Raw genomic sequence first — 14,012 nt, 5'->3', positions numbered from 1 at the left:
ACAAGCCAAGAAAAAAAAATGAATACAAAATTATTTTTGGAAACATACCAACATGATTTTGCAATATTAGTCAACAGAGGTATGTGTACTTTGAACACTCATTAAATGTGTTGGCTGGTTCTATTTTTGGCCTGTAATTTACATGATAGAAGACATACTTCATACATTACATACACATATAATGCAGGCAAATTTATTGAGTTTAAATGACATTCACAGGTACCTCTGCCCACTGCTCTGATTCAGACCCATGGTCCGGCCATGACAAGGCCTACAGTTGATAAACTCTGTAGTCACTGACTTTGACCAGTGGTCATGACCAGAATTGTAATGTATAACATTAGGTTATTGTCTGCTGTTACTTAGTGGCATTTTATCAGTTACATATTGTATAAGTGTTAATATAAATAACCAGGTGTGTGGTTGGATCACTTCACTGGCTGGTTTGTGTTTACAGGAAACTGAAATCATGGACCATCCTGTATGTGTTGTCCCTTAGCCAGGACACTTTACCCAAAATATGCTGCATGTCTCCCATATATTGTTGTTCAGTGAGGTAGCCACCAACTGCTACAAGCAAATCCTGCTTCAAAATTAATGACTGGCATAATGACAGAGTGGTAAATCTAGCAAGCAATAGTAAATGCTGTATACAGATATCATGTAGAGATGGTTCATTTAAGTGGAGACCATATGATTGCTAAAATGAAATGATGTATAAATCGTGTGGTATGGAATCTTTGTGGCCTATATTCTAGGCTGATACCATATGTAATCTCCTTAGTGTCACAGATAGGGTAACCTTGTGTGACATGATAGCCTTATCGTTATACAGGTGCCCTGGGTACCACTCAGCCAGGATGGTAATGTGGAATACCACCACTATTATCTCATTATCAATTTACAGTGTATATGCTATCAGTTTAATAGTAATTCTAAATTTACATTTAAATTCATTGACTTCTCTAAATTTAACTTTGATTTTGCAATGATTATGATCAATCCAATCATTAATTCATGAAAAATTTGGTAAGTTCTGGTTTCTTAAAAAAATATGCTCACTAAGTCCCATCGCTGTCAATCTATCTTAGCTGTTATGCAAATAAAGATATGATAATACAAATATAATCCTGAACAGGATGTCAGACTGGTCTGGAAACACACTCTTATGGTCATGGTGGATAAGTTTCGAAAATTTTAATGGGTATTGATTTTTCATGTGTTAGTCCTCTGTCCCCTTGGACATTTACTTTCAAATGAAACTCAACTAAAGTCTTGTGTCAAATCACATTAATGAACTTGTATAATAATGAATATAATATGACATTGACACAAGATTCTATTCATTACATGGGTCATAATTGATAACCCTCCAGTCTAAGTTCCTTTACGACAGCCAGATTTTGACAATATAATTATTACAGAAGTAATGAAATGATCTGACACTTAAGTTTGGATTTTGCTACATCTTAATTTCTTAACACCTGTGGACCGGTCACGAGCTTGAGGTTAATTGGCATCTTTTTTTATCACCAACCAGTAAAATGGACATGACTTGTCAAGTTATAATATTAATAGATGGACTCCTGCCATACCATATCACTGGCATTATGGTAATGTACAAGGTCAGGATCCCAAGCTGAAAACTGTATGAATAATTTACCTACTTAGGGTAATGAAAAATAGTAAGTGTGTATTATGTATGTCGCTGTAATTAGATTTAACATTTATCACCTGTAGAAGAAGAAATTAATTTTCTGAATTTCTTTGTGAGTTTTGCTGTAATTAAGGCTCCACACCACGAGATGCTGGGCCACATGTAAAGTAATTACGTTTTCCCTCTGTCCATCCATATTTTGGTATCTGCACAATATCTCAAGTTCTGTTGGGCTAATTATCAATTATGCTCTTATTTTATTATGCATGTAAAAAAAAAGTGCTTGCTTAAGATCTAAAGTTATTCAGGTCTGAAGGTCAAATATTAATGGCAAGGTAATTCATGATCAGTTATTTGAAATATATTCAAAATGATTAGGTTTTTTAAATAAATCAATATTTCGTATACATTTTTTATGTATATACATGGAAATTAGACTTGTATTTGTAATCCTTTAAACAAAATCTCTTATCATTTCAAAATAAGGAGAAAGTTTGAATTTAAAATCTGTTAGTATTATAGATATACCAGACTACACGCAAGATTTAGTGTTTTTTTGCAAATGTCTTTCGCTTAACTTTGTCTGAACATAATTCTACAACTGTTACAGCCCCACAAGGACCTTTAAGTAAAAAAAAAACCAGATATTGTATTTGTTTAGCAAATTTCTATTTTCTCTATACAGTCTTGGGACTCCCATTTTAAAATGGTCTCAAAAGGCGCCCAGCCAGGAGAGGCCTATGCCCGCCCTCCTGCCCTCGGTGGGAGCATGATTCCTGCAGGGGCCACAGGCATGCAACCAGGGGCTGTGGGAGAGAAAGAAATTACTGATCATCTGTCCGTCCAGGCCCTTATAAGGGCATATCAGGTGTGTATCACTACATTTACATTGTATATTGATATTACTTACATATTGATACATAATGAAAACTAATTCAAATATCCTCAATATTTTTTTGTCAAAGTTAAGATATGAAAGGTCTGTTAATGATAATTTAAGTATTCCACAGTTTCTGAAAAAATATTTTGTGTAATTTTATTTAAATGTTTAGCTTGCAGTTTATTGATGAAAACATCATGTTTTCTATTTAAAAATTAAATAGAAATATACCATTTGCTTATTCAACCCTCCTTATGACAGAATGTATTTATTATAATAAGTCTGTGTTATTTGTGATGACATGTATTCTTTGTTGACGTTAATGAAGGCAAGTCTGTTTTCAGGAATTATCCCATGTATAACTACATGCCCCGACCTGTCAGAGAGTTAGTAATCACTTTTGCCCTATTTTTTGAACTTTAAATACTCCATACCATAATATTTGAGAAATCCATAAACCAGTCAATTTGTTGTGTGTTGTTGAGAAAATCGTGTGTATGTTTGTTCTTATTACCAAAGTATAGTTAGCTCATTTCCTCCAAGTATTCAACCTTGAAAAACAGTTTTTAGGTACCAAGAAAGCATTTCTAACCAAACAAATTGCACAATACCAAAATACAAGGCACGCGAAAGGTTCAATCATAGATTTATTTTCTTAAAACATCTTATAAATAGAAGCTGCTAGTTTTAATCATCTGTGTAATGTCTAAAAAGGATGACATGTAGTATATATCCATCCATCGTCTGACACCCACGGTTGATTGCACTATACTCTACGCTTATCACAGAGCAATCAGCCATGGGTATCCGACGATGACATCCATCCTGATAATGATATTGTAACCCATTTGTCCTGAAAAACAACCATGCAAACTCCTTTCCTAGTTTCAAGGTCAAGGTCACTGATGGCTTTTGAAATATGCCGTTGTCATTTTCCTGGCTGATTTCCACATCATCTAGGAGAAATTCTTGAAACATCCTAATAACATAACTTTGGGATGTTTGACACAACTTGGGACATTATTTTATATTACATTGTACCTGCATGTGTGCTATTTATAGGTCCCTGTCCCATGGTCAAAGTTACTACTAGGGGTCAAAAGTCAAACAAATTGGTTTGGTTGACGTCTAAACATTGAGACTGTGAACATCAGTAAAGTTTACAGATAGCTGAATGACAGCTGTACTACTGTACATAGTCTGGTAGATTCCAGTCTTTTAAGTTCAGTGTGAAAGTCGGATGCACAGTTTCTTTGTCCTGTCAAAAACTTTTCCAGTTTGAAAATTTGCTGCAGTATCACATCATTACTGTCATGAATACCACAAACCCCAATGCACTATGCAGTGTATACAGTACCAGTATTAAAGGTCAAGGTGAACTAGAAGAGGTCAAAGCCTTATCTGTCCCCATGTTTGTACCTTTAGAAAAACCTTATCATTTTTAGAACCCCGCCATAACCCAACCTCCAAAGCAGTGACCAGTAATAGACAGTGCCTTGTGCCGTGTAGTTCTCTATTTTAAAGTATTCAATCCATATAGCTAAGGTCTAAAACCTCCTTTGTGTTCATCTGTTTGGAATGTGTGTTTACTGAGATTATAGGTGCTGGGAGTGGTTCAGAGATCAGCCCATTGTGACTGTCACACACACTGATGTACATACCATGTACACACTCCGACACACTCCGATAGGCTTATCTTGATATCTGTGTCAGGTAGTACCCAGACTTGTGCTACGGTCTCTGTCCTCACTTAACTTTTACATTACATGTGTGCTTAGTTCATTACACCTAGCCAGATAATACCTAGATACATCAAATATCACTTGCTTCTATCATGGTGGTATGGTCTTTACCTCTGTATAAACTGTTGTTATGGAGACACGGTCCTATATTTGGTATAAGTAACAGTGGTTTGATTGGTTGGTAATTTGTATAGAAATACCTGTATGTCAGACTGATTGTATAAATAATGGAGAGAGCCAGAGAGATTATGTAATGTGTATACATGTCTTCTGTCTATATCCACCAGCTGTAACAGTGTCACAGATTCGCCTGTTAATCCTGAAACATATCATACATAAAAGTGGGTGGTGACAGTCTGTGAAAGATATTACAATATATCTCTAATGCCATGCTTTAAAAATTACTAAGTGTGGCACATTTTACTTCCTGGCAAATCCCTGCCATTCAATTACATCCCTTTCTGTAGATTGCTAAAAGAAGAAAAAAAGGTTCTTTTATTTTCGTTTTGTGTACGTACCTCTGTTTTGATTTGCATATCAAGAACTTCTGTTTTACATCATTTTGTATGTTCCTTTAACTGTTTCCTTCGTTTCTTTTGGCTCCAATTTCTTAACATACTGCCCCCGGTATCTTAAATCAGAATTAATTAATGAATTCAAAATAAATTGAGACTTAACATCACGGTGAATTAGAAAAACAATTTAAAAAATTTTGTTTCATGGTACCTAAAAGAAGAAAATTTACCCTGCATTTTACTGAATGTACCTGAGGTATTTTAGAAATATAAGAATTCTTTCCAGATATTTCCCCACTTATATGACCTTAGCTGTTGATAGGACTTAAAAAAAAACAACTAAACCAAACCAAACTTGTTTCAGTAAAAGAAATTGGAGCCAGTAATGCCTCTTTGTAACTGTATGTTTTGACATTTTATTGAATTTGAACACTATTGGACATGTGACCTTGCAGACGAGAGGCCATAATGTCGCATCCCTGGACCCGTTGGGGATTGCGGCTGCTGACCTAGATACAGAAACCCCGTATGAGTTGATACTCACTAACTATGGATTAGGTGGGTAACAGGATGTTTATAAGTTGTAGAACCGGTTCTTCAAACATTTACAGTTCACCTTGCGCAAATCAGCTATTTCTAAACTTACAATTTAGTCTCTTATGCAAAAAAAATCAGGTTCTTTTCTGAGGTACTAACTAATGCAATTAGAAAAATGAACCGGTAGTGGCGTTTGTCAAGAAAATGTATAAAAGTTCTGATAATATTTTTTTTCTTATCAAATACCTGAATATTGGATATGTAGTGCAGGCATTTTCTCGATGATAGATGTGAATTAGATTTTTCAAAAAAGATACCTTTGAATGAATCTTGGGAAGACTTAGTGAGGTTTTTTTTCCTATTAAAATTGAGAACTAGAAGAGCTGATTTGCAAAAGAGTCCTGACAAGGTTCTTGATCCCAGTTTCATCAACATTCTTTAACTTGAGTATTCCTTTAACTGAAAATTTTCTTTGGGAAAGCATTACAGAATTCAAGAAAAAAAATTTTAGTTGAGGAACCTTCACTACATTATGCAAAGCTTTCCTGTCATGGCCGTGGACAATTTGAAGTTAAGGAATATTGATGGAACAAGTCCCTGTTGTCTCAACTCTTACCTGGTCAGTTTGTTAACTTTTACAGAATCAACACCCAAGGACACTAATAGGATGGCCTAATACCAAGGTCAAGTACATATACGTATACTGTGCATAAGCATTTGGTAAACTTCAATGGGACCATCTTATGTACGTCTCACGCAAGAGATATTTTTAACATTATAGCAATCATTGCAAAAAAATCTACTTGTTATGATCTGGTTAAAACAGGATAGGCATTCTATTCTTCCTAAACATCAGGTGATGCCTTGCTCTGCAAGTACCTCATTAAGGAAACACTTAAGATTTTTGTACTTTTTTTAAAAGTTCAGTAAAGTTGTTCTTCATAACTTTGATATGACAAAGGAAGCATTGCTCCATCAAGAAGACAACCAATTTAGAGGGACAGGTTCACCTCAGATTTTGTCTTGGTAGTGTTATGATTTTACCAAGTGTTCTCCAGTCTTAGATAAGATTACATTTGGGTCTGATAAAAAAGTATGCATTAACAATGTATCTTTAAGCTGTATCTTTAAAATTCAATACACTGCCTGGATTGTAAAAATAAAATTATATATTTTTGTTTGAAAAAAAATATGCAGTGTACATACACATTTGTATATCTATACTTAGTTACTGCTATCATTTTTAATCACAATTTGAAATAATCTTAATTACTGGGTATTTTATTTAGTATGACCCAGTTTATCCTTCAGATAATAGTCCTGAGAACCTTGACTGGCTGTTTATGATTGATAAAGGCTTTCTATACAGTGTTTGTAACTATGTCACTTTGTATCTGAGCTTGAAGAAATTAAAAATGATTAACAGTAACTGACACTGTATTGTATAAAATGCTAATTATAATAGAAATTAGAAAAAAAGTTTACCTTCCTGGTATGTAAACCAGTACATTGTTATCCTAACATAGATCTTCCACACTGCTGAAGTTTTGAAGATGTATACACCATATCTTGCATGAGATCTCAAATAAATCGGTCAGATGTTCAGAAATTATACTAGGTGAATTGAATTTCAAACACCATGTGTTTTAATGTTAAGTGATGATTTCTTGAAGAAGAATTATTTCGTTTTTGTTTAAAGAAAGATATTGAATTTGTAGCGAATTACTGTAAACTCCATTTAAAGATCTACATTGATTGTAAAAGTATTATAATGAGTTATGTTTATGAACCCGACATAGTTTCAAACTTTTTTGAAATCAAAGTTCCAAAAAATGTTGTTTACTAATAAGATTCCACTAGTTTTAGAATGAGCTTGAGTAGTTTAGTTTTTTATTGTACATAGTTTGGTTCATGCAGGGGTATAAAAATCCAATAGCCAGAGAATTCAAACAGTTTGTGGTGTAATGTTTTATTCCTGTACTAGTCCAATGATGTACATATATTTTGGCTCAGATCATTGGGCTAGAACTGTAAAGTAGAAATACACAAGGGGGAAAATTCATGCTAAATACATGAAGGTCATTCAGCCTCGAAAATTTCCCCCACATATATTACTTCATGATGTATGTTGTATTTTTGGAAGGTGTGCAAAAGTTTAAAGGTACATTGATCTCGGAAATAACCCTCAGTCATATATGGTTTACCTATAGAAATTGCAAAATTAATCCTCAGGGAAATGACCATGTTTTCTGTACAATGTATTTTCATATCCCTGCAGTGTTAAATTGACCAGTTCAGAGAGACAGTTCTGTAGGTGTAACTAGTTTTTGCATGCTTTTGACCTTAAAACTGAAGAAAAAATTACAACCGACTTCAGACATTTTTACGAGATATTTTTTCATATGAATGTTATAAAGTCACTGAGTCATTAAAATCAAAATGTCATATTTTGATGTCACATCTTAGTCAATATATGTCTATTTAGAATCATTGAGATACAATACAAGTATGAGAGAGAAGCTTGAGTGTGGAATGTTTTATACATATATTCCTGCGAGAGTGGGAGAGTGGAATGTTTTCTATTCCTGCGAGTGTGGAATGTTTTATACATATTCCTGCGAGTGTGGAATGTTTTATACATATTCCTGCGAGTGTGGAATGTTTTATACATATTCCTGCGAGTGTGGAATGTTTTATACATATTCTTGCGAGTGTGGAATGTTTTATACATATTCCTACGAGTGTGGAATGTTTTATACATATTCTTGCGAGTGTGGAATGTTTTATATTCCTGCGAGTGTGGAATGTTTTATACATATTCCTGCGAGTGTGGAATGTTTTATACATATTCCTGCGAGTGTGGAATGTTTTATATTCCTGCGAGTGTGGAATTTTTATACATATATTCCTGCGAGTGTGGAATGTTTTATACATATATTCCTGCGAGTGTGGAATGTTTTATACATATTCCTGTGAGAGTGCCTGAAAATATGAACAGGAAATCAGTTTTGTATGAATGTGTTTGTTTAAACTGTATTTTGAGAACAGCTGATGTTGCTCTTCAATCTGTGATTTTAATACCACGCTGTGATAATGTATTCTCAGAATCTTAATGCCAGAATTGGACTGTGGCTCTCAAGTTGAATAAAAGATAAACAATGTGTTGGAATACCATCAGATGTCCTGCATCTATGCAAGATTGTGAAAACTTGTTTGCTGTTTTGTTACCAAACTTAGAAATGGTAAACACAATTACTTACGTGAAATGGAGAATATTATCTATATATCTTTCACATCGAGTAGAGTGTAGTGTACACTTATAACAAAATCTGTATGTGTTATTTAATATCATTACCAGTTACTGAATACATCTTCTCTGAGACCACACACATTTTGGTACAGTACATGTTGTGGTTATTTATTTCTATGAAATTGTAAGTATATTTATTCAGTTCAGTTTGAAATTATAAAAGGAAATGCATTATATTTCTTGATTTTACTCCAAATTATGATCCTTCCCTACACAAATTTTATTAAAAGATACCAAAAGTAGTGATATGAGAGAGGAGATATAAACCAGTATAGACTTATACCATACTGGTATGGCTTGGTGTCTCTGATACCACTATAGAGTTACCATACTGGTATGGCTAGGTGTCTCTGATACCACTATAGAGTTACCATACTGGTATGGCTAGGTGTCTCTGATACCACTATAGAGTTTTACCATACTGGTATGGCTAGGTGTCTCTGATACCACTATAGAGTTACCATACTGGTATGGCTAGGTGTCTCTGATACCACTATAGAGTTACCATACTGGTATGGCTAGGTATCTCTGATATCACTATAGAGTTATACCATACTGGTATGGCTTGGTGTCTCTGATATCACTATAGAGTGATACCATACTGGTATGGCTAGGTGTCTCTGATATCACTATAGAGTTATACCATACTGGTATGGCTTGGTGTCTCTGATATCACTATAGAGTTACCATACTGGTATGGCTTGGTGTCTCTGATACCACTATAGAGTTACCATACTGGTATGGCTTGGTATCTCTGATATCACTATAGAGTTATACCATACTGGTATGGCTAGGTGTCTCTGATACCACTATAGAGTTACCATACTGGTATGGCTAGGAGTCTCTGATACCACTATAGAGTTATACCATACTGGTATGGCTAGGTGTCTCTGATACCACTATAGAGTGATACCATACTGGTATGGCTTGGTGTCTCTGATACCACTATAGAGTTACCATACTGGTATGGCTTGGTATCTCTGATACCACTATAAAGTTATACCATACTGGTATGGCTAGGTGTCTCTGATACCACTATAGAGTTATACCATACTGGTATGGCTTGGTATCTCTGATACCACTATAGAGTTATACCATACTGGTATGGCTAGGTGTCTCTGATACCACTATAGAGTTACCATACTGGTATGGCTAGGTGTCTCTGATATCACTATAGAGTTATACCATACTGGTATGGCTAGGTGTCTCTGATACCACTATAGAGTTATACCATACTGGTATGGCTTGGTGTCTCTGATACCACTATAGAGTTACCATACTGGTATGGCTTGGTATCTCTGATACCACTATAGAGTTATACCATACTGGTATGGCTAGGTGTCTCTGATACCACTATAGAGTTATACCATACTGGTATGGCTTGGTATCTCTGATACCACTATAGAGTTATACCATACTGGTATGGCTAGGTGTCTCTGATACCACTATAGAGTTACCATACTGGTATGGCTAGGTGTCTCTGATATCACTATAGAGTTATACCATACTGGTATGGCTAGGTGTCTGATACCACTATAGAGTTATACCATACTGGTATGGCTTGGTGTCTCTGATATCACTATAGAGTGATACCATACTGGTATGGCTAGGTGTCTCTGATACCACTATAGAGTTACCATACTGGTATGGCTAGGTGTCTCTGATATCACTATAGAGTTATACCATACTGGTATGGCTAGGTGTCTCTGATACCACTATAGAGTTATACCATACTGGCATGGCTTGGTATCTCTGATACCACTATAGAGTGATACCATACTGGTATGGCTAGGTGTCTCTGATATCACTATAGAGTTACCATACTGGTATGGCTAGGTGTCTCTGATATCACTATAGAGTTACCATACTGGTATGGCTAGGTGTCTCTGATATCACTATAGAGTTACCATACTGGTATGGCTAGGTGTCTCTGATATCACTATAGAGTTATACCATACTGGTATGGCTAGGTATCTCTGATATCACTATAGAGTTACCATACTGGTATGGCTTGGTGTAGACAAGGTATTAATGAACAACTCATACTCTCTCCCTTTTTCTGCTTTCATTGCAATGGGGACCTCATGTTTTATTAATGTAGAATTTAGATGTTTTAGTGTATGACCTGGCGTTTCACCAATGTCTGTTTTTTCTCTATATTGTGAACTTGTATCACCTGTATTACTAACATGTTTCATCACAAGGCACATTAATTGCCACGCTTTTATTTGAAAACCTTTATAAGCTAGTTAGCTGATGGTCTCTGCTGTGTCATTTGTTTGTTCAACTCTCGTCAGCTTTGGTTTAGAAAACACTTTTCATCTACAGGCTTAGGTAGATATCCAAAGTCCATCTAAAGTTAAAACCTGGGACTGTTATGTACCAGTACCTAGTATGTATAAATGTAAAATCACTCCACCAAACTTGACGGCAACATGCAGCAAATTCTCACATACAGGTACCAGTATATATATTTAAGTAAATTTCACAGCTTTAACGATTGTCATGTACCCTAGCCATTCAAAGACAAGTTCACAGATATAGGGTTATAAGTTCACAGATATAGGTTTACAAGTTCACAGATATAGGTTAAATTACAGAATTTTCTCTTGTAAGGTTTTGGGACTTCTTTCTATAACAACATACTGACCAGTACTTGTTAGTTACCAGTAGTACTTTATTTAATGATGAAATGTAACAATATAACTCACCAGTTATCAAACTCCAGATAGCAGGACCATGTTGTAAAAATCATTCTTACTGATCACATAAAACTGACCAACATTTGTCAGCAATACTAATGTCATAACAAACATATCACACCTGTGTCTGAAATGTCTCTATTCAACCGACTTGTCTAAAATGTCTTTTCAACTGACTACTGTCTAAAATATCTATTCAACTGACCATTGTCTAGAATGTCTCTATCCAACTAATCTTTGTCTGAAATGTCTGTACAATGTATTTAGCTTACTGGTATTTCAAAAAATGTCCCTATTCATCCAACCTACCGGTATATGTAAAATTTCTCTATTCAACTTACCTGTCTAAAATGTCTCTATTTGACTGACCAGTGTCTAAAATGTCTTATTCAACTGACCTATCTAAAATGTCTTTATTCAAATGACCAGTGTCTAAAATGTCTTTATTCAACTGACCTATCTAAAATGTCCTTATTCAAATGACCAGTGTCTAAAATGTCTTTATTCAACTGACCAGTGTCTAAAATGTTTCTATTCAACTGAACATTGTCTAAAATGTCTATTGATACTGATCAAGAGGCCATTGGATTACCTATAACATACACTGAACTGTCTTGAACTACTTTTGCTAAATTTCTAAGCATCATGTTCTTGACTATTAAAGAAATGACATTCATTTATAAATTTCCTGAACCCATTCTTCTAACTGATCAATTAAAGACCAGTGGCGTTTCTTGCTGGCCCTATTTTGATTGGCCACCAGTAACCTTCTTGTACTATAAATCTGGATACTTGTGGTACTTTGTCCCATAAAACTCAGGCTAACATAGAGTTCCATACACCTTGTGGTACTTTGTCCCACTAAACTTAGGCTAACATAGAGTTCCATACACCTTGTGGTACTCATAAAATCATGGCTTATGTGTTGAAGAACAAGAGCATTTATAGAAAATGCATAAACAGAATTGAAACATGATACTTTCTGTTAAAAACTTATGTTTTTTTGGCAAAATTACATCTCCTGTAGTTTAAGAGACCTTTTATTGAATGTTCACATTAATGGTTTCTACATATTTGTGCAAGATTAGGAAAAATGTTTTCAGTTGGGAGTCTAGGCCAGAAAATTGAATCGGGGGTTCCAATATTGAGACATTAATGTACTGGAAAGTTTGGTGTGTAAATTAACATGTCAACAGCCCCAACTTTATAGACAAGTATCCCACATTCAAAGTGTCCTACTTACACCATCCTGACCCTAATCAACAGCTTATAGCAGATGTCCATCTCCATGACAACACATCTTCATTTGATTGACTGGACAACCTGATACCTATACATTTGGTGGAGTAATGAAGAGAAAGGTTCTCGGTGTCACTGACCCAAATTTGCAGTTTATAGTTGATGGACAATTTTGCTTTTAGATTCGAGGCCACCATTCAGCAGACTTAGATCCCCTGGGAATCAGCCAGGCTACAATAAACCAAGATGGCCTCAACACTGACCTTTCTTACTCGCATTATAACTTTGGTAAGACATCAAACACCTAGCTCTACCAGCAGGTTGACCATGTCAGCAACAAGGGGCTAGCTTCTTTGTCCTCTGTACATTAACTACACAATCTTTGGTTCTTTTTTTTCTCTCACACTTGCTTTTTCTGTAAACACTTTGTGACGCTTTGCTGTGGTGCTTTTACTTGAACTCATCCATTGCATGCTGGGATTGGGAGGGCAGCTATGTTGACGGCGCTAATGGTATATGGGGCTTTTTGTTCTGGTAAATTGGTTCAAATGTTAATGATCAAATGAATTTGCATGTAAGAATATTAATGAGATGGAAAGGGTACTGTGTTGCCTAATTATATGTATTTACCATGAATGTATTGAGTGTTATTTTATCCAATTGATTTTCATTGCTCATTGTCAAATATTGTATTTAACAAAACAACAAGAAATCTTACTAATAATGATTTTATTTACCAGAAATCAGAGTTTAAAGGAATAGTAGATATTAGTATTTTCAGCGCTATAACCTGCTATGAAAATTTTGTTGTCATTTTCTGAAGGAACATCTTGTGATCAGTTTGTAAAGCAATATAGCTACACATGGGTTGTTGACATTATATAGAAAACAAAAAGAAAGGAATAACAGAGATTACAGTGTGAACTGGGGACCTTCACTGCCATTCCGAATTTTTTTTTGCTCATGCATGTAAATGCACAGCTTTGAATTTTTAACTTCACTCTTTTTGAGATATACAAAAATTGGAATATAGTTTTAATTTGTTGTGGAATTGGTTTTGATAGTCAGCGATCAGTGACAGAAAATAAAACCAACTGGACGTTAAATCACCTGGAATGATTCTTTGTAAATTCTCAACACTGTGTTAAGCTTATGACCTTGATAATTGTCTATTGATGCTTATTTCAAACTGTGCCTCTAACATCTCAAAAGAGATTAACCATGTCAGGTAGTTTTTCGTGTTTAATATCAGTGCTTTCTATCACAACATCTCAAACAATTTACAAAAGAGGAGGGTTAAGATAGCACCGGCCTGGTAACCTCAGGTGAAGATCTAAGGTGTGGAGTTTGACACTCCAGATACCTGTGTTGGTTTGTGACATTTATATAACTGGGAGGATGATATATATGGAGTTTTAACTAATCAGATG

General features: G+C 35.1%; 1 protein-coding gene across 1 annotated transcript in view; it reads left to right on the top strand.

Annotated features, from left to right (window-relative positions):
* Positions 1 to 14,012, top strand: part of LOC117332760 (2-oxoglutarate dehydrogenase, mitochondrial-like) — a 38,103-nt gene that overhangs the window by 3,470 nt on the left and 20,621 nt on the right. The window contains 2 exon segments of the mRNA XM_033891790.1: positions 2,343 to 2,525; positions 12,765 to 12,870. Of these exon segments, the coding sequence (XP_033747681.1) occupies positions 2,343 to 2,525; positions 12,765 to 12,870 (289 nt within the window).

This window comes from Pecten maximus, chromosome 1 (assembly GCF_902652985.1).
Source record: "Pecten maximus chromosome 1, xPecMax1.1, whole genome shotgun sequence".
NCBI classification, from domain to species: domain Eukaryota; kingdom Metazoa; phylum Mollusca; class Bivalvia; order Pectinida; family Pectinidae; genus Pecten; species Pecten maximus.
This window is presented reverse-complemented; position numbering and strand designations above follow the sequence as displayed.